This window comes from Pollicipes pollicipes, unplaced genomic scaffold (assembly GCF_011947565.3).
Source record: "Pollicipes pollicipes isolate AB1234 unplaced genomic scaffold, Ppol_2.1 Scaffold_4740;HRSCAF=5597_pilon_pilon_pilon, whole genome shotgun sequence".
In the NCBI taxonomy this organism is placed as follows: Eukaryota; Metazoa; Arthropoda; class Thecostraca; order Pollicipedomorpha; family Pollicipedidae; genus Pollicipes; species Pollicipes pollicipes.
The window spans coordinates 29,763,687-29,788,624 of NW_023596545.1; the positions used below are offsets into that span (position 1 = coordinate 29,763,687).

The window sequence follows — 24,938 nt, forward strand, 5'->3', positions numbered from 1 at the left end:
TATTACACGAAGCAATAAAAGCGATGAGGTCACGGATGCGAGAAAATGTGACAACATGTTCGGAATTTCAAGATATGTAAGGTTTGAATATTTACGAAATGCACCCTGCGGCAAATACTCAGACTACGTGAAGAACATTTTGACAGGTAGGGGCATTACACATGAAAATAATGCAGCCAGATTTCGTGATTATTTTTCACATATCTTCAGCCTACGGCACGGATGACTGTGGCACGATTGTCGTGCAAGATGCAGAGAAGCAGTGGAAGAGAGACCAGCGACCTGTGTGTCGATCGTTGAGCTCTCTTGAACAGCAGGGACAGAGGGATCGGTGGGCTATGGGTCGATCGCTGGGCTTTCTTTGATCAGCAGAAAAAGAGCTAAAGAGGGACAGGTGATCTATGCGTCGATCGCTGGGCTCTCTTTGATCAGTAGAAAAGCATTGAAAGAGGGACCGGTGACCTACACGTCGATTGCTGGACTCTCTTCGGTCAGCAGGGCGAGCCGAGAACATCGAAGGTGCACATACAAGGTACATGAGATGGCCGGCAATTCTCGAGATGGCCAAGATCAAGGCCGGAAGGTCTCGATGTGCGCTTGTCAGGTGGTGCGGGCGGTTCTGCACATGTGTAGGTCTGAGGCTTGGAAATCACACGTGCGTCGTGCCGCTCGGCGCTTGCGCGACCCGGCGCGACTCAAAACCGTGCGGCCCGGCCGGAGCTTGTCCACCATGGACTCAGTGCGCATAGATAAGGCTGTAATAATAGTTTTATTCGTCGTAGGAAACTCAGGAGAATGGAGATATGGATGCGAAGATAAGACAGCGGCAATAGCTTTATTCCTCGCAGGAAAACAAACGGAATGGAGATACAGATGCGCTGATATTTAGGCACTATGCGTTTACCGACCGAGTGACAGAAGTAAATTCAAAATTGCCTGCTGATGATCCTTCCCGATTTTTCAGGTTTCTTTGAAACAGGAAGCCACGGGTTTTACAGGTCATCAACATTCAGGAGATTTTTGACCAACCAATAATATATATATATATATATATATATATATATATATATATATATATATATATATAAGCATTCAATGGATGACTTGAATAAAGCGTGATGCTTGATGCCTATTTGCTTGCATTCGTTCGCCTACACACGTATGTTCGCGCATTCTAATTCTTAGATAGGCACTGTATTGTGGTAATGGTTGGCAATCGCTCTTTGTTTAATCCCCTGAATGTTGGTGTCCTGTGAAAACTGTGACTTGCTATTTCAACACAAAAACAAACTGAAAATCGAGTAGGATCATCGGCAGGTAATTTTGAATTCACTTCTGCTATTGTTTCGATAAGGGCATGTTGCCGAAATATCCCGAAACTATACTACCATTCTCCTGGTTTTTCCCCGAGGAATAAGGGTAATACTACCGTCTTATCTTTGATGTGCTTCTTAAATCTGAAAAGGTCGCTGACGTAAAATGGCCCTGATCAACCTTTTGTTTATTTAGGAGCACTTTACCTAACGTAATTATTGACGCTGAGATAGCAGGGGGGTCAAATTGCCTCCACCGGAGCGTGTGGCATTGAACTGGCCACCCAAGCGCGTGTTAATGTAAAACAAAATAGAAATGCTCGTCTACGCACCGTTTAAGGCCATGGGACCCAACCTCTTCCAAAACGCGCTCAGGCAAATGCACTGCATTTGGGAACGCGTTTCCCCCATTCGTTTCAAAGAGCATGCATTTGAGCCTGCTGTACTACTGGGGCACACTGCTCCAAGCTGCTGTGCCTCCGCACGGAAAGCGATCCTCTCAGCATTCAGTTCAGACGTGTGGCAAACTAAGCTCCCGTCATGCCAATGTCATGTACGATGCAGGGTAATGGCAACAGCTTTACTATTTAAGATGGTTCGTTGGTGAACATGCAATTGCACTTCTGTAAGCATGTTCGTGCTCAACTATATCACCCACGCTCAGCCAGCTTTGCTTCTTCCGAAGTCGCAACGGCACTGGCAATACCGTAGCACGTTGGAAGGTTCACTTTCACTGGCCGAAAAATGCATTCAAACATAGCACCCATGCAGCGCAGGCTACGGTTACAACAGTGATGCCTTAGAACACCTTCGGCAGCACTGGTGATCGCAGTGGTTGACGGTTGACGGTTGAGGCTCTTTGGAATTAGATGACGATGATGCAATAGCATACCTGAAATCTCTGTGAACTTCTGTACAGTTCTATGATGCGATGTCCAATTTGGGATGTTTAAAAAAGAAAGATAACACCACGTTCATTGTCAGGCGTAGAATGACGTCATAAACTAAACAGCTGGTGCTAGTAATTTTGCCATGGTTCAGTGGACCCTCTAAACCCAAAGTACTAAGAGGCTTTGCCGGATTTGTTGTGGTTTCTACAGAGATAGCTAAGAAAGATTTCGTGACCGTGACTGTAGCTCAAAATGGCATCAAAATTGTGTATTGCCATGGCGGAACCACATTCGTGTAGAAATGTTCAACTGCCACTTATAATCGTACATGAAAAAATTCGACGAGAGTTATGAACATGCGCGTTCGCAAGTCTTAGAAACGAAGAAGCCCTACGCCCGGTGTTGTGGTGTACGGGGGCAGCACGGCGTCGGCCTCCGGTTAGCATAAGGCGGCGGTCAACGGGAGGACAAAGGCGATGACGCGTCTGAGATGCTACCTTTGAACATTTTAGGACATAAATTATTACGTTTTGGAGACAGTGCGGCCAGTGTTCCACATGCACGACCTTAGGATTAATAGGGGTTAACAATAACAAATATGGATTGTACCGGATTCGAATTGCTTTCCTCTCAAAGCATTAGAGAGCTACAGGCTCCCCAGCTGAATCGGAAAATATGTTCCTGCTCCAAAATACGCTCCTGTTGTTTTCTTGTTCTTTCTCGGCGGAAGATGTTGTCGTCGGCCATCACTAGCATTTTGTTTGGCTTCGATGGTCGAAACCAGGTTTCGGTATTCGACGTGGGGTCGACGTCATGCAGCTTTAGACGCTGTTGGTTGCGCATGGCTCTAGGAAAGAAATTAAGTTGATGTGCGCGACAATTTAAGGCTGCCACGGAAGCGCCCGGTAGGAAGTGGCACGAGAAACTTCAGTTGCAGCCCAGCGTTTGCGATAGGTATGTTCGAAGCGCCAAGCGTTCGTGCTTTGCTGGTCACTGTCGGACGATTTTCGCTATTGATTTAGTTGCGTGGTGTGGATCGTCAGGTTTTCGTAACTATTTCACTGAATTTTCACGTCAAAAAGGAGTTTGCACATTTCAAGAGTTCTTCCGAACGTTGCGATTAGTAAATTAGTCACATTTTTGGATGTTCTTACGGGACCGTTTTGTTTTAACCCTCCAATAACGCGCTGTGACAGCATATCGTGGCAAATGCAGTTTGTTGAAGGATATAGAGCTTGAAACATTGCTGAATAATGTCAAAACACTCGGACAATAACACGAACCTAGACCATAATTATCAATACATGTAAATCGTACATTAAAAGCATGTCATTGCGGCAAAAACAGATAACGTTCCAATAAACAAGGTACGAACGCGAAGCTATAGAAGTTTCCTAGCATTGTCAGCAGCACCCTTTTATCTCCGAAACAATAATTAGAAACCTTTCGAAAATATATGATTGTTAGCTCTTATTTTTAAAGTTCTGCATCTACATACTTAGGCACCACAAGGTTGTGGGGGCAAAACTCACCGTTGAGGGCCAAATTGGACAGATGCTCGGGGCAGATGCCCAAACGAATGCAAAGCGACACCCGTTTATGCGCCGAGATTTCACCACGCTACAGAGGAAATCTGACTGAAGGGAGTGCTCCACATTTATATGAGGTTTTAAATTGAGACGGCCATCTTGATGACCTTTCAATGCTGTTCGCAATCCTGCCCTTCTTAAGTCCTAAGCCCCTATAGTTTCTGAGCTGTACGCGCGCAAAAATGGGGAAATATTTACCGGAGAGAGTCTGTCAAGTCTGCTTTTCCAAAGACATGCGGCGATCAAAGCCCCAAAAATACATTCGTCAATGCGTTCATATCTGGCGTTCGTGAGCGTGATTTCCAGGTATAACGGTCGTCAATAGGCTCTCCATCAATGCTGTGCAGGGCAAGATGACGTCATCACAACACAACGCATTGAGGAGCATATTTACTGAACAGATAACTGTGCTATCTAGAGCAGTTTCTCACTTAAAAATTATGCCAATCGTTATAAGTGAGCATGTTTCACCACATCTGATGCTTGCTTCGATATCTTCAAATGTGAGGAATAAACAAACTCGAGCAATTTCCGCCACACATCGGGGAGGCAAACCAAATATGCTTTCCAAAATGAATGCCTTGATCAGATCATGGTCGGTCGCAGTATGTTTTGTACCTCATAAGCAATCTTCAATGCTTAGTTTTGGGAATGGAAACCGAATTCCTACAGCTTGGCTTGTCATGGGTTAAGCAGCCTTAACCTAGACTTTTGAGACATTGCAACATGTGTCTGACGGGACGCGTGTCACAACGTCGCCTTTGTGGTCACTAGATCCGAGGGGCTCAAATTAATGCGCATATCGGCGCCATTCGTCCGGCTGTTTTGCTATTCCAAGGCATCGGGTCAGGCAATTTCATGCACACCATATGATAAGGAACGTCATTGTTCACGTGATGCACACGTTATCTGTCGGAAAATAGCCCGGATTATCGATAATCGTGCACATTCATATCGTGATATCTATATGTCACATGGCCTCCAGCATCACAATAACAGCGGTCTTGTAACTTCGTAGACAGGAATCTTGCTGTCTTTTGAACAAACACGCATTTGTCGGTGGTGCTCTGAAGACCCAGCGCCTGTGTGCTGCTGGCCGGTAGGTTCGGCTGGAGAAAAGTGATGCTGATGTACGAGACGGACGCCTACGACACCGTCTCCGGAGATCAGTCCTGCTTCTTGGCGATGTCCAGCCTGGTAAACTTCTTCAAGGCGAAAAACGTCACCTACGGTTACTTCAACCTGGAGAAGAACCGTCACATATCGCTCCGCAACAACCTGCGGTCCGAAATCGGACTCGACTACGCAGGTAAGACCGACCGGCGAGAGCGCAGCTGCCGGCTTGGATACTGGGCGTCCGGGATAGCACCGGACTGCTGGCTTGGATACTAGGCGGCCGGATAACACCGGACTGCCGGCTTGGCTGCCGGGCGGCCGGGATAGCGCCGGACTGCCGGTTTGGATACTGGGCGGCCGGGATAACACCGGACTGCCGGCTTGGCTGCCGGGCGGCCGAAATAACACACGACTGCTGGCCTGGCTGCTGGGCGGCCGGAATAGCATCCGTCTGGCGGCTTGGCTGTCGGGCGGCCGGAATAACGCCTATCGGCTAGCTTGCCCGCCGGGCGGCCCTAATACCACCTGTCTGGCGGCTTGGCTGCTGGGTGGCCAGAATAACATCCGTCTGGTGACTTGGCTGCTGGGCGGCCGTAATAACACCCGACTACTGGCTTGCCTGCCGGGCGGCTGGGAAGGCCAGCCAGTGGCGGCTTTCGTTCGGCTGTTGAAGAGCCACTCAACGACATCGGTTCTGGTGACGCGAAGAGGTTCTGTAGGGGGCTGGAAGACAGCTTTTTCAAAGAGTAACTACCCCTCGTTTTCTTTTCAAGGCTACAGTTTTGGGTGTGCTGACCGAGCTGCAACCGAGAGGCGACTTATCTTTATTGGACTGCAATATATTGGCGTTGCCCTCAGATAGCGGGTCCGCATGTTTCACTGTGTGGAGTGACCCTCTGACAGCAAATGGACTGACGCCATTTGCCTCAAGGAAGCCTGGATGACGTACTTCGCGCTGCAGATATGCGGGCTTGAAGTGGTTCTCGACGGGCTCTCGGAGAGACGAGGCCCCGTGAAGTGCTCTGCTCATAACGCCGATAACAGGCTTCGCTCATGATCGGGGACTGATAACACGGGAGTCAGGTGGCGCGCCATATTCGGTGGCCGTGGCGCCGGAAACGCCTCTCTGGTGGTGCTTCCAGTGGCCGCGACACTAAAGACATCGCCGCGGTTCGTCCTATGCGACCGATATATCCGGCCTTGCCCTGCCTCGATAATGCTGGCCCGCTGACAATAGGTGTCTAGTCACGCGACTTATTTGTGCAAATGCAAATGGAACCCTTCCACCGGCATAATGTAGCAGTGAGCTCTGCAGGCAACAGAAAAAAAACGAAAGAAAGTGGAAAACGAAACAAGTAGCTAACAGAAACGGAACAATTTTAGCGCCAGCTTACTGTGCGATGGTAATTTTAGGGACATAGTTTAGCAGTTAAGATGCATAATTATTCAAATGACACTCGGCATCAGTGATGGATTTCTTCTCAGATCGCTCTCCGCTTCAGAGGAGAAGGTTTTTTGTGTTATGCAGCTGAGCACTTTCACGAGTTGGAAAGCTCAGGAGATGGCGCGTTGAACGTTAGAGTGGAACGATCTGCCGCGTGGATTAAACCGAACCAGAAAATTTAAGCGACATAAGGATTGAGACGTGACCGGGTTTCAGAATTTGCCAGGCCTCAGGGATCTAAATGATAAAAAGCCAACTTCGAAAAGGCGCTATCTGTATTTACAAGCCCCCTGCAGCAGCTTCAGGGAATGGGGTTAAATCCTATAAGGGCAGAGACTTCACCTTATCTATCTTTCGAGGGCCTGAGTCGCCCCCTTTAACTCTGATTTCAGGCCTCTGAGTGCTCCTTTGAGTCCCCTCGATATATATGAACAAACAGGGAACGCAGAGTCAAAGAAAGGTAAAGATATCCTACTATTGGTACCCTAGGTACCTGGGTCCGACACCCACAGCATCATTTTGTTTTGTTTCAAGCACCATTCTCTGGGTCCCTGTGTTTTTCATGTCAATTCCTGCAGATACAAGGCCAGCCTACGAATGTTCGAGATAAGGCTTTCCCATGATAGGACCTGAATTGTGAAAAAGAGCAATTCACTGCGATATGCGGCAGTTTTAAAGTTACAGGGAGGCGTAATGAACGTGATCTCATGCTGGCTCAACGGTCGGCAGCGGATGTTTCGCGGTGTGCGGTGTCTCCCCGTCCGGCAGGGGTAGCTCTTCTTCCCGATCCATGTCGTACAGTCGCCACAGGGCCGTCCAGAAGGGTAGGAGAGGTAGCCATGGAGTGCTCTGAGGTGGCGTGGACAGCGTAGTCGTTCTCGCCCTCAAAGAGACGTCGGCTGCAGTCGCGGTGTGGCGACTGCGCGATCACTGATGGCTGACATTGTTGTTGACCATAGTTTACCGTTGAATGGTCGCTTCAAATGCCATAACAGTTTTAAGTGTGCGTGAATGCACTTGTCATTGTTGAATAAAACGTGGATGAACATTTTCGGGCCCACCATGTATACCCGGCAGCTCTGCGTTTATTTGACCTTTGTACCACTTCTTTGCAAACCTTATGTATTGTTGAACCAAAACTTGTGGCACAATCGGGAGAACTCGCTCAATGTTCTATGCATCTGTTGTCAAGGAAAAGAAGAGATGCTTCAGCACATCTACGTTCAACTGGCTGGAGACCAAGTGACACATACACCGCTCTCCACGTTTGTGGTATAAGGGCTGCTTTCTCAGTAGCCGTGGGATGTGCGGAATTGTAATGCAGCATGATGGTGGTTGTATGAGTGTTTTTACATTTGGTCTGAATCTTTGGCTTGGATGTATTTCTGAACTGAGCTTGTTTGTTCTTAAGAAGTATAGGTATGTCCCGGTGGCTCAGTTGGTTAGAGCGCCTGCCTTCCGACGCACCCACCCGTGGTTGTATGGGATCAAGTCGCTTTAGGCGCTCGCTATTTGCCCTTGACAAGTATGCCTGCGGCCGGTGGCAGCGGCTGCGCTGAAGGTCAGTTGACGTCAGAGGGCAAGACGGACCGTGCCGAGCATTGCGGCACTTCAAACCTTTGACACTAAATTCTGCCGTTGCCTGGAATTGCGGAATCAGATCTTAGGGATTAGGGCTCACACAACCTGCACTGCTTGGTGTGATGTCTGATGCCAGAAATTCATGCATTCAAAGGATTCGGATCAAATCTTTAAAAGCAGAAATCACAGCCAATGCGTTACAAAGTGTTGCAGTCGGCTTTTGGCGATAATGACTAGTTCATAGTTAAGCACCTGCGCCAAGCTCAATTCCTATTTTCAAGCAGTGTGTCTCGCTAGAAACATATGTGGGGCCGATCAATAGCCTGGCGAAACATTCTAGATCCTAGAAAAATCCCAGATCTCAGAAGATGTTTCGAAAACATTTTAATCCATCTAGTCGCTTCATATCAATCATATCAATTAACTCGAGATCATTCGAGATAAAAGCAAAAACAATATTTCAGACCTCAGAGGGTTCCTTGACAACGCTTCAAAAAGATCATATATCCTAGAATATCCCTAAGATAAGCTCTCAAAAAGATCCAAGTTCTGGAAAAAGACCCTCGGCATTTGTAACATGTCAAAGCTCAAAACATATTTCAATCAGGTCAACAAAAACACAAGTTTTAGGGCATTAGAATGTTTTAAGATCTCAGAAGATCCTTCAACAGCTATTTGAAATAACAAGTTGTAGGTTATAGAAATATAGAGATTTTGATAGGAATGCTGGCAAAATAATACCGGAAGAGAGTTCCTGTATAATATGTGTATTATATTCTTGATTCGTGAAAGTTTATGAAATATGCGCACGCAGACCAGGTTGTGAAGCTCCATGGTCCAGACAGCACAAAATGCGTAAAGATTAGACAAGTCTAGAACCCCGTTAATGCACCAATAATGATAGGGAGGGCAAACATAAGAGCAGGGAAGATACTGGGACAAAATAAGTCGAAGCCAATAGAGAAACAAGGTTAAAGTATGCACATCCTTCCTCATCTAAGTGAGGCATTGAGTTCCAGTAACTTTTACGTCATGACATTGGGACTAAAATTGGGCCAAAAACATGTGTCCGAGCCGATTGGAGACACTGCGGGGCGATATCCTGCCACTGCTCTTCACTCGGGGGGGGGGGGGGGGGAGGATGATGCTGCTCACTACTAACAAGGCCACAGAAAGGCATATCACTACCGATATGTTTAGCATCACAAAAGTGAGCTGGAACATATCACAACTGATAGCGTACTGTGCGCGTCCGCCGACTGTTGTTCCCTATCCCGACCGAACCATGGACGGCGGTACGATCCGAGGCTGTCCCTAGACGGCCCCCCCCCCCCCTCCCGCAGGGCGGCCCGCGTGCCACGACAATCTCTTCCGCTTCCTTGTAACTGGGGAATGGGGGAGGGGAAGGGGAAAGGGCAGGGGCATGCAACCTCCCGGCCCGGTACTACGTCTCGCGGCGACAGGTATGAAATCATGATTAATGATGGGAGGGGGCATATGTCACGCGGTTTCGGCGCTGGACCAGCGCGTGGCTGTGGACTTGTGAGGACGGAGAGCGCAAATTTGATAGTAATCCATTACGTGATCATGTGTGAATGACTGCATGACAGGTGATGGCCTGCGTTTTGATTGTTTGGCGCTGAAGCGAGACCAGAGGTGATTTGATCGGACGGCGACGGGGCACTCGCGCCCAGCGTGGGTGGAAATGGCGAGCGGGGCCGGTGACTCGCGCCTCATCGCGGCGGCTCGTCCATTAGCCTTCGCCGAGGCTATCTTAGTGTAATTGTTAGAGTTAGCCATGAGGATCCAGCTTGTTTTATTCGGCCCTAAACTTTCCCGCTTCGCGGTCGGGCTCAGCGTAAGGCCGCATCCGCATGCTGATGAGTTTTCCAATGGCTCAAACGTTAGTGTACTTGTCAGCTCGTCGGCTTGTCTGCTTTTAAATTTATTTATTTTTCACAATGATTCGGGAGGGAAAGGGGGAGGGGTCATACCTGTGCGTGAGCCAAGAATGAGTGGGGTGACGTGGGCGCCAGCGGATGCGTGTGCTTCAAATGAATGGGGTAGGACGCCGAATGCATGAAGTCTGCGTGGATTAGTTAAGAACGATGCAGAGTGAGGCTCCCAAGATTGACATCCAGCGGGCCCTGGCCAATGCAATCCGCCGTTTGCTTCAGATCCCTGTCAATTGGGGCGTACAGGTTCAAGGCAATTAATTTCGCTCAATGCATCTAGCTCCGTTTTTACTCCAGTTGAATATTCATAATACTCAAATCATCAGCTAAACGAGGGAAGTGGGGTATGGTGGTAACGGGTGCGTAACCATTTACGGGGAGACAGCAGCTCATGGTGCCTGACCGGACCTACCACGCCGCCAGTACCTCATTCACCCGCTCCATCCCAGTCCTGCGGCCCACATGCGCATGTTGATGTCGGGTATACCGGAGTCTATGCGTGCTGAGTCGTGCACTTAACGTCATCTGGCTCGGTGGCTGACCAATGAAATCCTCATTATGATTTCGCTCTTGTTAGGAGACGTGATAGCGGCAGCCGGCGGAGCCGAACATCCAGCGGCAGCCGGGCAGCTGCGCGGAGCATGCATCCGACCAAATATCCCCCACAGATGCATCTAATGAGCGCTTGAGCTCAACTCGCTTGAACTCTAATGAGCTCAGCTATGCGCTTGAGCTCATGAGCTCTGAGCACTTGAGCTCTAATGGGCTCAACCCCTGACATCCTAAACTCATGGCATATGCTGGCTTTTGCGTATCGTTTTTGCAAAACATTTCCGCAGCGTATGCGCCGCAATGTGGTACTTACCTCACATTGGGCCCGTGCTGAGAGCAAAGCTGCCAGATTACTGCATTTGAGGAAACTCAGCAAAAAGGGAATGCCAGATGAATTGGAAACGTGCCACAGCCTCCCGTACAATTGAGCTTCTAACGATTTTGGGAAACCCATCATCACCAACGACTAAACAGTGATGTGGAAGCACCACGCGATTCGTCAGTGTCAGCAGGTTTTTGTCGGAGGCCAGCGGTCTAACGATATCTAGTCTGGTTTAGCGTGCTAGTGGGACTGTGCTACCGGCTTCGGGCACCTCAGTCATTGCTTGGCGGACGGCGATATACTTTGGTCGGAACTGAAATATCCTTACTAACTTTCGCCCTGATTTGCCAGGATGCTGAACTCGAACGGTGCGCAACATGAGGCGAAAACAAAATTTTTCATTGAACAGGAATCAAATACATTGGACTCAAAATGATGTGCAAGCATGTCGAAGTGTCAAATAGAGTCTCTATGCGATAACTGATAGTGCAATCACTCTAAAATGTAAAGTGGGTATTGCCATCGAATTCAGGAAACGCTTTACTCCTTGGATCCTTTTTATGGTATGCCCTAAAAATAAAAAAGCGTGGCCATAAATTGCCACTAACGCGGTTGTACATCACATGAGTAATCATTTTTGCACGTTCTCAGGCCCTTGAAGACGAAAACTTGCAACAGAAGTATACGAGATTGACTGCTCACTTGAAACGGTCTAGACAGAAACATACTACAGATTTTAACGCCACAGAAGAACATTACATCTTTTAATCATTTCAGCAAAAGGAAGAAACGTCGTAACTCTGGTTGATAGGCAGGATCCCCACGGCAATTAGAGATGGGTGGATCCGAACTGACACTGGGGTAGCTATAAATCTCCATCAGTGGTGCAAACCACTGAACCGCGCTGGCCAGTCATCTACCAGTCATTTACCCTGCCGCGGCTGCATGCCAAACGCTCGAGATAATGAAGCAACGGTCCAGGAACGCTGCCTCTGCTGGTAAGCCATGTGTGATCATAGGTGACTTTAAAGGTAGTCTCCACCTTTGGGGCATGTTTCAAGAACAACTCTATCGAAGCCTCAGGGCTGGTGCCGTCTAATAATGGCACTGGATAGTGCCACTTCAGCACGGTCAAGACGTTATAGGAGTCATACGCCGTACATCCGTCGCACCTCTACGCTTGTGACTGACCCAACGGGCAAGGTCCTGTTACCGAGAAGCGTGCTGGTTGAAGTTTGAACCGGTGCGTCATATTAATCATGTGATGCTCCAATTGTCAAAGCCAAATTGCGCGTCAAATAGAGCCACGGTGGTATCAAAGGAGTGCGGGTGAAATCAAAGCCATAGTATGACGTTTCGTTGAATTCGCAGGAGAATAACTTCATATTTGCGCGTTCGTCCTTTTGTCTAAGTAGGATGCTTCATGCTTTCTTAGCATCCATTGCAGAAACATTCTGACAAATTAGTGTGTTGCAAACATTAAAAAACACACACGTTGAAAAACAACGCAACTGAAATGCATTACATTCATAGCGATGACCAGGGAGTCAAATGAGGTTCCTGACACAGTGTCAGCTGCTGCAAATGTAAATTCTGAAAGATTTCGAGAAAACTGACAGTCCTGGTCAAATCGTACCCGTGCAAACTAACAAGTGAAGAGTGCCGAAAGGTGAGATGTTCCCTTTGACATCAACATGCTAAGCCAAGGCAGCTCTGAACCACGGGATAGACAGCTCTTTATTAGTGATTCAAACCTGAAGGAGCTCGCAGACTCGCAGACATCGATGGTTGGAGGAAGGGCCCGGTCTTTCCCTGTTAGGTGTGGTAGAACGCCGAAGCCCTGTCAATAGGACCTTGGTTCGAATCTTAACCCTCACCTCGATTCTCTTTTTTCATAACGCGAGCTGATGGGGGGGGGGGGGGGGCAGTCGATGTGTCCCCCTGGCGTTTCCAAGCTCAGTAAGAGAAAACTGTGCGGAAGGCACCAATGGGTTGGTCTCAACATGATCTCGCGAGCGGTGACGTGAGTTTGCTATGATATGATGGGGTCGATTTGACCTGGCATAATGGGGTCAATAGATTACCCCATTATGCCAGGTCAAAAAGGTCAAAGTTTAACGAGAATGCACCTCTCAGCTTTTCAACCTCATACCAACTAGACCGTGCCTTGGAGCGACCCAACACTTATACGGGCGTGTCACTTGTTTACTTCTGAGTACCATGGTGCGTAGTCTAATGTGTTTTTAGCATGCTTTGCTAATACATGGCCTTGTTAATTTAGTACTGTTGACCTATCGTAAACTTACCGCGGCATCGTCGGTTGCCGCGTGCCTCTCGCGCCGGTCGTGGATCCCGTGTAGTGTTCATCAAAAAGCACCGCTTCTCCGGATCCAGAAAGGCTATGAATCCGTTTCTGTGTAAAAACACGTGCAACGAATGCTTAATAGATAACTGAAAATTTGCGCGTAGTCGCATATGCCAGAGAAGCATTTTGAAAAAACCTTAGAGAGATATATCGACCCACCCCAGCGCTATGAGGACGAGGGTTAGCAATGTCGTCCTTGAACTAGACTACCAATCTGCCGTTAGACCTATCGTTGTATGACACTCGTAGATAGCTCATAAAAAGCTATTGCGATTGCTGGCGGGGAGCTATGACTTGAGAGGTGCGTCGCGGCCAAACGAGAGGTCTCTCGGTCAAACAGCGCTCTACCTTAGCATCATTGTACGGTCGCTTGGAGCAGGCTGTTTGCGGTCATTGTGTGGGCACTCAGCCGCAGAGGTTCGTCACCTGCGGTGCGCGAGCGGTGACGATGGCAACCGGTTGAACAAGCTCGATACGGTCTGATCGTTTCAGCACCGTCCCTAGTAACGCGAAACTTCGATCTTTTGTCGCCGATTTTCGCCGTCGCACCCCATCATCCAACAGGTGGCGTAGATGAATTCGCCTGGGTCGAGAATGTTCACCACGTGGGCGGATTTTATGAATGATCGGGATGGCGTTTCCATCCTCGCACACACGCGGGGATGCGTGCTCATGTATGGGGCAGGCCTGCTCTGTCCGCTTACGACGGTCAGAAATATTCATGGGACATGCTAGATGTATGCTTATGATATGTATATGACCTCAAAGCTCATCTCGCCCAAACAGCGACACCCAATAGTAGGAGGTAATTTACCAGTCACAAATCTGAACAGAGCGTGGTCTGTCTTTGCGCACCTCCTCCGAATCAACCACAAAGTCATCCCGGATGGTGCCAGGTTCCAAAGTTGTATCACTGGGCGTGTCCAAACTAATACGCAGAAAGTCACTTAATATCAGCGCCCTAACTGGACTGGTTTCATGAGGTCAGAAAAACCGGAGGGGCCGAATACTCCCCCGAATGAAAAGCACCACACGACCACCTGGCTTGCTGATCTGGCATACATGACCATCCGACTGGCTGGTCTGGCATACATGACCATCCGGCTGGCTAATGTGGTCATACATGACCATGTGGTTGGCTGATCCGGCCATAGACGACCATCCAAGGTGGTTGATCTGGCATACATGGCTATCCAAGGTGGCTGATCTGGCATACATTACTATCCAAGGTGACTGGTCAGGTCATACACAACCATCCAGCTGGCTGATCTGACCATACGTGACCATCCAAGGCGGCTGATCCGGTCATACATGGCCATCCAAGGTGGCTGATCCGGCATACATGACCATCCGGCTGGCTGATCCGGGCGTACATGACAATCAAGGGTGGCTGATCTGACCATGCATGATCATCTGGCTAGCTGATCCGGCCGTACATGGCAATCAAGGGTGACTGATCTGACCATGCATGATCATCTGGCTAGCTGATCCGGTCATACATGGCAATCAAGGGTGGCTGATCTGACCATGCATGATCATCTGGCTAGCTGATCCGGCCGTACATGGCAATCAAGGGTGGCTGATCTGACCATGCATGATCATCTGGCTAGCTGATCCGGCCGTACATGGCAATCACAGGTGGCTGATCTGACCATGCATGATCATCTGGCTGGCTGATCCGGCCGTACATGGCAATCAAAGGTGGCTGATCTGACCATGCATGATCATCTGGCTGGCTGATCCGGCCGTACATGGCTATCAAATGTGGCTGATCTGACCATGCATGATCATCTGGCTAGCTGATCGGGCCGTACATGGCAATCAAGGGTGGCTGATCTGACCATGCATGATCATCTGGCTAGCTGATCCGGCCGTACATGACCGTCCGAGATGTTTGACCTGGCCATGCATGCTCATTCTGGCGATTCTATGACCTCATAATTAAGGACAGGAAGAGGCTGGGCGCTATGTGTCCCGCGAGAGGGATGACAACGAAGTCCGACATGTAGGCTGCTATGTGGCTGTTGTGTGAACGACTGTAGCACTGAAGCGATCATGACGGTACGAGAAGGTGACATGTCTGACGTTCAAGTGTTGAGTGATCGCGGGCTGTAGACGGGTCGGACAACTTCCAAAGCCGGTGTGGCAGAGAACGGTATACGTCTTGCCGTAATTCGTGTAGTCCTCGACCCTTGGTCACGGATCAGGAGGAGCCAGACAGCGGCAGTGCTATTCTCACGCTGATAAATGGTTGATGGGCAGCGCGACTCGAAGGCATGGCTTCGTTCTTTTTTGGACTAGGAGGCGGTCGACCCGCCTCGTCTGTCCCTCCCTCGACCTTAGGTGTGACGGCATGAGGAGACGAAGGTCACTGTATGGCAGAGACGAGGTCGGACGCCCCATGTGCAGGGTTGTGCTCGGCGGTAGCTGGATCCCTCCGCTGGTGTGCGACGCCTCGGGAGAGATCAGGACATCGATCGTTCTCTTCCGATGTCGTGTACGCAAGACCTTATATGTAACCCCTGGTGGTGCCATGTACGGTGCGGTGCGGTGATGTGCGGTGCGGTGATGTGCGGCGCGGATGCAGATCGACGCGGTGCCATCGACGCTTATCGGACGGACGACAAGGAACTCAGCCGTCGGAAAGGCTGGTCGGGCCGAGTCTCCAGAGCGCGCCGGCCGTAGGGACCGTAAGGCGTAAGCGCACGTCACACCGGACCCTCGCTGTCTGCCTATGGGCTCCACGATGCCATCAAGTGTGCTGTCCACCTGCAGGCCCTTGAGGGACGCGTTGTGCGGCGGTGCCTTCAGTGCCCACTCCGGCATGCGGGGGGCGATGGGGCGGAAGCGCCGGAGGCGACGTCTCCGTACTGGATGGGGTGCTGTCGATGGCGGTGTGTGTGGCAGTAAGAAGCTTCGAGTGGTGGGCGTGGCAGAGGAAGCGATGGACCGCCACATCGTGGAGACGCATGGGAGTCGTTCAAATGGGGAGCCGTCACCCTAGAGGTCAGGCGGGGGAGCGATATGCCTTTCAGCTTTTGCTGCACCAGGATGGCGGCCCAGTGGCCGCGTCGGGTGTCAAGCTGAAAACGAATTAAAATGATATGTCTTATAAAGGCACATACGTGGCTTCGTTGAATGTTTTTAAATGTGCTGAATGGAATTTAATTTAGCTCAACGAGGACTCGCGTAGACTTGCCAATTATAACGCCAAGGCGCTGGATAAGGGAAAGGGGGAGGGGGTCCTACCCTTGTGCGAGCCAAGGATGAGTGGGGTGACGTGGGCACCAGCGGACGTGTATGCTCGGAATGAGTGGGATGGGACGCCGAATGCATGAAGCCTATGTGGATTAATTAAAGGGGCTCTCATGTTCGTTATGCAGCGGGTCTTTGCAAATGTAATCCATCAATTGCGTGAGATCCCTTCCAATTTGGCCGTGTCGTGGAATTCAGGACGATTAGTTTTGTTTATTGAACTCGTCCCGTTTTTGCCTCGTTTAGATATTATCGCCAACCATAAGTTGGATGCTGGATACCATGGTTGAGGCCGGACAACCATGTACGGGGAGATAGCCGTTAATGGTGCCTGACCGAACCTACCGTCCCACCAATACGCCAATCACCCGCTTCACCATAGCTCTGTGGCTGAGGCGTGTGTGTTGATGACGGATGTACTAGAGTGATAACGCGCTTTGTCGTGCGCCAACACCAAGGGTTCCTTAGTATAAATTTGTTTTTGTGAGGAGGCGTGACCGCGGCAGCCAGCGGTGGAGAACACCAACGGCAGCCGGCCAGCAGCGCATCGCACGCGCCCCAGTACACATCCCCCACTCCCACCCCACCCACAAAGGTACCGCTGAAGGCGCATCCTTCAGCATCAGCTCCAGCAGCCTAATCATGCTCGTGTCCTCCTTGCTCGTCTGCTCGGCTGCTAGCCGACATCCATGCGCCATCTACGGTTAACACCAGCGCTCTTCTGCACCTGCACGTCAGCTGTGGCGCAGCATCCTTATACTGTTACCGAATAGTGCCATATCAGTTATGGGTCGTTCTCATGTGGTAGGATTTGGTCTAAAAAGTGTTTACGGACGTTTGTCTTCTGCTATGGCTGCGGCTTGGCTTTTTGCCATCGAAACAGCTTTCTCGGTGACATTCTTCATCATCTTAAGTCAGCATGCTCACTTCCAGTGCATGTCTCTGGAATGGCTTGCATTTACTGTTTTGACTGATGGCCAAGTTAGATTTCCGTTCCTCTATTTTTCATCTCACGCTCTTGCACCTTCGAACTTCCATCATGCACCGTGGGTTGGCTTCATAGTGCACAGTCGGAATAATTGGTCTTGAGTGCTCTGGAAGCCCTTTGTTGTCACTTTCTTGTTCTTGCGGAGATTTCAGCGACTTCGACCAAAGTCCTCTAATTTCCGTTGTTCAACTCTACATCACCCTTCATCACCTGTTTGCACTCGCCCACCCGACGCGAACTGAAACCCGTAGTCAGTCACCAGCTCAGGACCCTCAACAGGACTCATGGTAATGATAACTGGAGTGTTCCGTCTTCCGCAGTTTGTCCGCGTAATATGCCTCCAGGGACATAGCTCTGCTCGGACTATATCCTTCCTCAGTGGTCTCGATGACGGTTTGCTTGGAGAGCTTCTAGGAAGGTCTTATGCTCTGGTCCAATTAAGTCAGTCTGCCGACGTCCAATTTTACAAAAGATCGCTCTAATGAGTGTGCTATTGTGTTTGCTTGTCTCCTATGAAAGCTGGAATTCACCCATATTGCCGTTCAACATTATGATACATCCGTACATGTATTACCTAAGCTGTTAGTATGTCCTTTAAACCTTAAATATAAACATATTGTTAGCTGCCCAAAAGATCTGTAGCTTCCAATGTCATTCTCCTTTTTTGTAGATGCCTGCTTCGGTTTTCTTCTCCGTTTAGATAGCTTTTCTTCTGTTTAGATATTCTACGGCCTGTGTACAAATACAATTCGGAGGATGATACCGTGCTCGATGTACCGCTGCCGTCTCTGAGCTGAACAGGGTGGATCCCAGTCGCTGGAGACTTTTCTCGACAAACTATCTCAGGATAAACCTGGCAGCTCTAATTGACTGGGATTCAACGACAATGGTGTCCAATTCCATTGGACAATGGTGTCCAAAAAAAAGTCCAATTCAGATGATGATTTATGCCTCTGAATGCGAAGGCACGCAGTGTGCATTAATGATGGATTATAGTTACCGCTGTATAACCTCTTTAGGGGCAGTTTGGAAACCAAAACAAACGATACAACGGAGTTATATGGAACAAAGCAATACTGCACTGCGCTTCCCCGTGAATGTGGGAGGGCGGCGAGAAAGTTTTCTTATTTTCTTGCATTCCCCGTATGCAAAGTATTCCTACATCAAACATTTTGGGAGCTCAGCTTCAGACCCTATTACCACCATCAATGGTTCCCGCTAAGCCTTCCACCATTTGCTCAGAGGATTCCTATTCGGCAGCCACCTATCAGTCTGCTCCAAGGCGCTGAGGGGCTAGCCACCTGGTTCGTGACATCAATATCGTATTCAACGTGTTGGATACAAATCGGCATCTGGCGTTGGAACAAGGCGGAAGGAGCAGAACGGCACACACCTCGTCAGTTTGATATTCGAACGTTGTGACTCCGTTTGCGGAAGCACTGGGAGCCGATGAACGACTCGTCGAGTCTTGCTGCGTGCGTGCGTGCTTAAGTCTTTCCATACTTGACCTTGTGCACCACAATGAAATATGCCAGGGAAAAACACGCGCATATACGCATACAGAGCGAGAGAGAGGCACACGTAAACGCACGCGGAGAAAGCAACATCACATCCGACATCAGAGGTCGTCCTATAGGCTTCTGAATGAGCCCAGTTCCAACGAAAGCTGCCCAGTTGTGCTATCCTGTATGATATAGACCAATGTATCTCCCAATGCCAGACATGATGCGCTTTACGTTTCATTGCAAGTAACACAGTTTCCTTATATTTTGCAGCGATTATGACAACAGCATCAGCAAACAAGCCCGTAGATGGCACTCGCCATTGAAGAAGAAGCCATCGTGTGTCTGTGTCGCTGCATGTCGTCCTATCGCCCAAGGGCACGGTTTGCAGTGTGAGTCAGTCTCTGTGAGGCCGTGAGGTGCAGCCGCTCGTTAGTCATCTACCGCACTTACACCGTGCTCCGTATTCCCGACCATTTCTGCCGGCCGACCAACGGATACACGGGTCCGGCCACGAAGGTCGACAAAGCGGCGGCACAGCGTTGCCGTTGGCTGAGCACCGACGTACCTGGTGTTTCGCCTTCGGGCTCGCTGTAGTCGTCCACTTCAGAATGCGGACCGGCACTGCTGGAGTGGTGCCAGCGGCGCATAAAGGCGTCTGTAGCCTTCCCTCAGGCCGGGTTAGCCGTCGCGCGAGCGCCCGTGAGCACGACAAACTCAGTCCACACACGCTGTACCCTGACGCCCAGCTCCGCCCGGTCCGGTGAGGCTGTTCCCGGCGGGCCCGGCGCCGCAGGGTCGGCTGCCCCTGCCGGTGCTCTTGGAGCGGTTCCGGGCGCTCCCGACACGGAGAGACACAAACACCCGTTGGCCAGCGTTGGACACCTGTGTGGGCACAGTTTCAATCAGCTTGAATGCTATTTGAGGAACACTGCGTCATCGTCATAAAAAACACGTAAATTTGTGATGGATCCAATTGATCCATCCATCAATCCAAATTGTTTTCTTCCTTTAGACAATGATAGAGTTGCCGACTCAATCTACCTCAGAGCGGCTTATTCCCCACGTAAATGAAATGTGACTAGTTTGAGGCGGGGAAACTGGTGCATACGCCACCACTTTAGAAAATGAGGTTGTGACATAATGAAAGTTGTCTAAAACCAGCGCAACATAATGGTTCACAAAAACACGACGGTAAACAATCCTGCAGGTCTACAACGTCGCGATCATTGCTCTTTTCCTACGTCAGCAACATCGCGGACAACAGCATAATGCCAGAGACACTAAAAGTAAAATGATGAGAAAATGTGCCTTCACCAGTAGTGCATGTTGCAGCTGTTGTACACTTCATATAACACGTAGATCACGGCATTGGGCTCAGTTTCTTCACGCGAAGCAAAATCTGACAATCGAAACATCAAATTGATAGTTGATGATAGCCTCGGTGAGATTGTTATAAGGAGAGGTGAGTGCATGAGGGCGAGCGGGAAGGGGGGAGGGGGCTGTACCGGGAGTGGGCAGGTGGAAAACGGCTAAGCCTCTTGGGTTCTCTCGGTCCTGCCGCGGGAGGGAACGGCAAAACCGAGAGCGAGAGGGGTCAAGCACGAATAGCAAACGTCGAGCGCGGGGGAGCGATTAAGACAGCACGAAACGTTTTTAGCACAGCAGCACGTTTTCTTAGGGTTGTTCGGTGGCGATGCTGGACAGCGGACTATTAGTGCCGCCAGCCCCTCGCGCGTTTGAAGTTCAAACTCAAGCTTAATCCCGCACCAACATGGCAGGATTCAGCTTTGTCCCGTGATACCCTCTCTCTCTCTCTCTCTCTCTCTCTCTCTTCTCCTCTCTCTATCTCTCTCTCTCTCTCTCTCTCTCCTCTCTCTCTCTCTCTCTCTCTCTCTCTCTCTCTCTCTCTCTCCTCTCTCTCTCTCTCTCTCTCTCTCTCTCTCTCTCTCTCCTCTCTCTCTCTCTCTCTCTCTCTCTCTCTCTCTCTCTCTCTCTCTCTCTCCTCTCTCTCTCTCTCTCCTCTCTCTCTCTCTCTCTCTCTCTCTCTCTCTCTCTCTCTCTCTCTCTCTCTCTCTCTCTCTCTCTCCTCTCTCTCTCTCTCTCTCTCTCTCTCTCTCTCTCTCTCTCTCTTCTTCTCTCCTCTCTCTCTCTCTCTCTCTCTCTCTCTCTCTCTCTCTCTCTCTCTCTCTCTCTCTCTCTCTCTCTCTCTCTCTCTCTCTCTCTCTCTCTCTCCTCTCTCTCTCTCTCTCTCCTCTCTCTCTCTCTCTCTCTCTCTCTCTTCTCTCTCTCTCTCTCTCTCTCTCTCTCTCTCTCTCTCTCTCTCTCTTCTCTCTCTCTCTCTCTCTCTCTCTCTCTCTCTCCTCTCTCTCTCTCTCTCCTCTCTCTCTCTCTCTCTCTCTCTCTCTCTCTCTCTCTCTCTCTCTCTCTCTCTCCTCTCTCTCCTCTCTCTCTCTCTCTCTCTCTCTCCTCTCCTCTCTCTCTCTCTCTCTCTCTCTCTCTCTCTCTCTCTCTCTCTTCTCTCTCTCTCTCTCTCTCTCTCCTCTCTCTCTCTCTCTCTCTCTCCTCTCTCTCTCTCTCTCTCTCTCTCTCTCTCTCTCTCTCTCTCTCTCTCTCTCTCTCTCTCTACTCTCTCTCTCTCTCTCTCCTCTCTCTCTCTCTCTCTCTCTCTCTCTCTCTCTCTCTCTCTCTCTCTCTCTCTCCTCTCTCTCTCTCTCTCTCTCTCTCTCTCTCTCTCTCTCTCTCTCTCTCTCTCTCTCTCTCTCTCTCTCTCTCTCTCTCTCCTCTCTCTCTCTCTCTGGCATAAGTGGGCTGTGTTTGGTGGTGGCACAAAGTGTCGCCCACAACCGGACCGAGCACAACCATTTTCCTTGCATGTTTTCAGTCATGTCATCGGCAAGATGGCATGGTATTGCGCGAATATATGAGCATCGTTCAACCGTATATGCCGCATGTGTACAAGAACACTTAAACTTTCGGACCGACCAACGTCCAAACACGGTTTCCACAACTCACAATATTCACTCATTTCTGCGCCGTGGCCGTACTTGCACATTTCTGCGGCGTGGCATTGCTTGCACATTTCTGCGGCGTGGCTGTACTGGCACATTTCTGTGGCGCGGCCGAAATTGCACATGGTTTGATAACACAAGACAATGCTATGCAGGGATGACACGAAACTGGGAGTGGTGATGACACTGCTAAGCTTCATGACGCACTACCTCGCTTAGGCTCGGCAGGGTTACGATATTTGACCAGGTGAAGTCAAGGTGCCATGTCTATATTTTTGACGCTGCAATGTGTCGACATTTTTCATGCTTTCCCACGACCCTGGATCGGTCACCACTGCCTGTTGCTTATCCGTCGTGCAAGATTGATCGACGAGCATGGAGCCGGCCGCGGCAAACCTAGCATGCAGGCACCTCGGGGCTGGCAAATCGGTTAGGCATGTCCGATGTCAGGATTTTTAGTTATAGAACACCAACTAAGCCGCCAAAACCTGCGTATCTTTGGAGACCTACGGATGCCAGAAGCATAAATTCGTACTTGCATCTGGATGACACGCAAGACTGCGCATCGAACTGGATTAACTTTGGAACGCTAAGCCGGAGTACCGTGCAAGCAAGGGGTTCCATCGCGACGTGATATCATCGCCTTGACATGCTTCTTATCCATACTCAGTGTGATAGCTTCAGCTGATACTTGTTATGATGGCTTTCTGTGGCGCTTACCGCGTACTTATCGCCATGCCTTGTTTCCGCCAAGTCACGTGAGGAAGTGTTTAGGGTACCCATGCGAGAAACTTATAATGTGAATGCTAAGCAGAGACCTCGACAAAACCAGAGATTTTGTTAAAGCAGCATGATGCCACCAAATACCCGTGGAAGTATCTAGGCGAAAAGTCTGTAGCGACATGGATACAAATATATGCGCTCAGGGCGCCACTCTCTGCGCAGCTGCTGCCATCTGGCCACGTCATCCGGTAACTAACTCCACGCCTCTGCCGCCATCTGGCAGCCGGATGAGTCATACCGCGCAGCGCTGCTGCCGCCACCTGGGCTCGCACAGCGAGGCGCGCTCCGCAGGTGCTGCCGCCTGTGGCCAGACGACGCACCAGACCCGGCCGAGGCCGGGCGCCGTGTTTGTCCGCCGGGTAAACGGCCCGAGGCGTCCCGCCGCGCCCAGCGCGCTGCTAACCATTCAGTCGGCCACCACCGCCGTGGGCCGCGCTCAGAGTAAACGGAGCCACTCGACGGCCCAAACAAACAGGCGCGCTGCTGGGCGGCGAGCGCCCCGAAACCGGCGGCGAAGAGGTGCGACGCCGCGCCGCGCACGCCGGTCACGTCCGGCTTCGGAGACCAGCCTGAACGGCGGGGCGCCGGTCGATGGGGGCGATCGCTCACGGGCGTCACTACTGATGGGGATACAACGCCGGGACTGGCGTTTTGGGACGCGAGAAACCATGGCTGCCTTGCTATGATCTCATGTCCCTGTGCATCTATAAATCGATTGTTTTAGCTCATTAAGTGCCCTTCCTCCGTTTTTTTATTACTTTTTTATTATTTTATATTTTTAACTATGATCGAGTTTTGAGCTTCATGATTACTTGGGATTACCTGCTTGTACCAATGACCTCAGGTTTACAACTGATCAAGTGCAGAGATGCAAATCCGCGGTGGTCAAACGATGCAAATGTTCAACATTATTCGGATGCGTTTTGATGGGTAGGTAAAATCATTACCATTTCAAACCCGTTCACTTTTTACACGCTAGCCTTCACGCTACGCAAATTACTGGCGTTCCGATCTTTCCAGCCATTATTGAATAATAGCATTACAAAGTGGAGAAAGTCGCCATTAACCCGTGTTAACCCAAAAGTTAACATGAACTTCTGGCCAGCCGGGCGGAAGTTAACTTCTCTTACAGCTTCTCGAGCCCAGGTAAAAAACGAACGCTCGCAGCGACACCAAATTGTCATTAATCGCTCATCTATCGAGTTGGCATTCGCTGCCAAATTTTAGGATTTGATCTACCAAGGTCAGTGGCCTAAGTCGGGCCAAAGAAGTCAACCTTCAAAAATTTGACCAAACATAACTTGTTTGTGGGTCATTTGCCTTTGCTCAAACTTGATATAGCAATAATGCATGATAGTACCTACAGCTATAATCTTTGAGATTTTACCAAATACGAGGTCATTTGCCTGAGGTCAGGTGATGTGTTGCTATTTTTCCTAAATAATGCAAGTTGACACATATTTTTGTGTAGTCTTGGTGTGGTATGTGATGAAAAAAGTAGCTAACGTACATGCGCAACAATCATGTGAACACGGAGTACATGACCTTGGCTCAAGTCATGACCTATCTCTATGGGTGGCGTCTGCAAAACGCATGATGAGCTCAAAATAGGCAGTTTTTTAGGTAATTCTGACCGCAAAATTGAACACTCCACTTAAAATGTGTTGCGATAAACCATGCATTTTGAGGGCACAATAAGTCATGCGAGGGTCACATGAGGTGATCAAATGTCAATGTCACATGAGGTCATCAAATGCCGATGACCTATGTTGCCAGCACCGGAGAGGCTAGACGAACGAGTGCAATGCGGGTAGCCACCTCCTTATCGTGTTTGTGAAGCTGATGACGTACAATTCCATGTGCCAACGTACCTGTTTTCAGCTTGTTACAAACACATTGCCAAGCCTCAAAGGGACTGTGTATAATGTAGACAACAGCTATGCGATCTTGTGTACCTGCATACGTCCAACACACTATTTCTGACTACAAAAAAACATTGCACTGGTCAAATGACCCGGTTAGCACGTATCAGTTTCTTTTACTTGGATGGCCTATACATTTGTCCCTAAGTCGGCCTCAGATGACGCCTGTGTCTAATATTTTGTGTCTGGAATACTTTTGTTCCACAACCTGCACCTAATACAATGAAATTGGTTGGAATCTCATTGTTCAAAAGTATCGTTTTGTGGGCTACTGGCGGACTATTTTAAACGGTAACCTAATTGGACCTGATCCATGTGGGAAACAGAAAAAGTCGAAATAAACTCTCCAT

At 49.7% G+C, this 24,938-nt stretch overlaps 1 protein-coding gene across 1 annotated transcript in view; it reads left to right on the forward strand.

Moving 5' to 3' along the window:
- The first annotated feature begins 560 nt into the window (after positions 1-560).
- Positions 561-24,938, forward strand: part of LOC119098179 (atrial natriuretic peptide receptor 3) — a 66,998-nt gene continuing 42,620 nt past the window's right edge. The window contains exons 1-2 of the mRNA XM_037221105.1: positions 561-583; positions 4,896-5,101. Of these exons, the coding sequence (XP_037077000.1) occupies positions 561-583; positions 4,896-5,101 (229 nt within the window). The remainder of the gene's footprint in view (positions 584-4,895; positions 5,102-24,938) is intronic.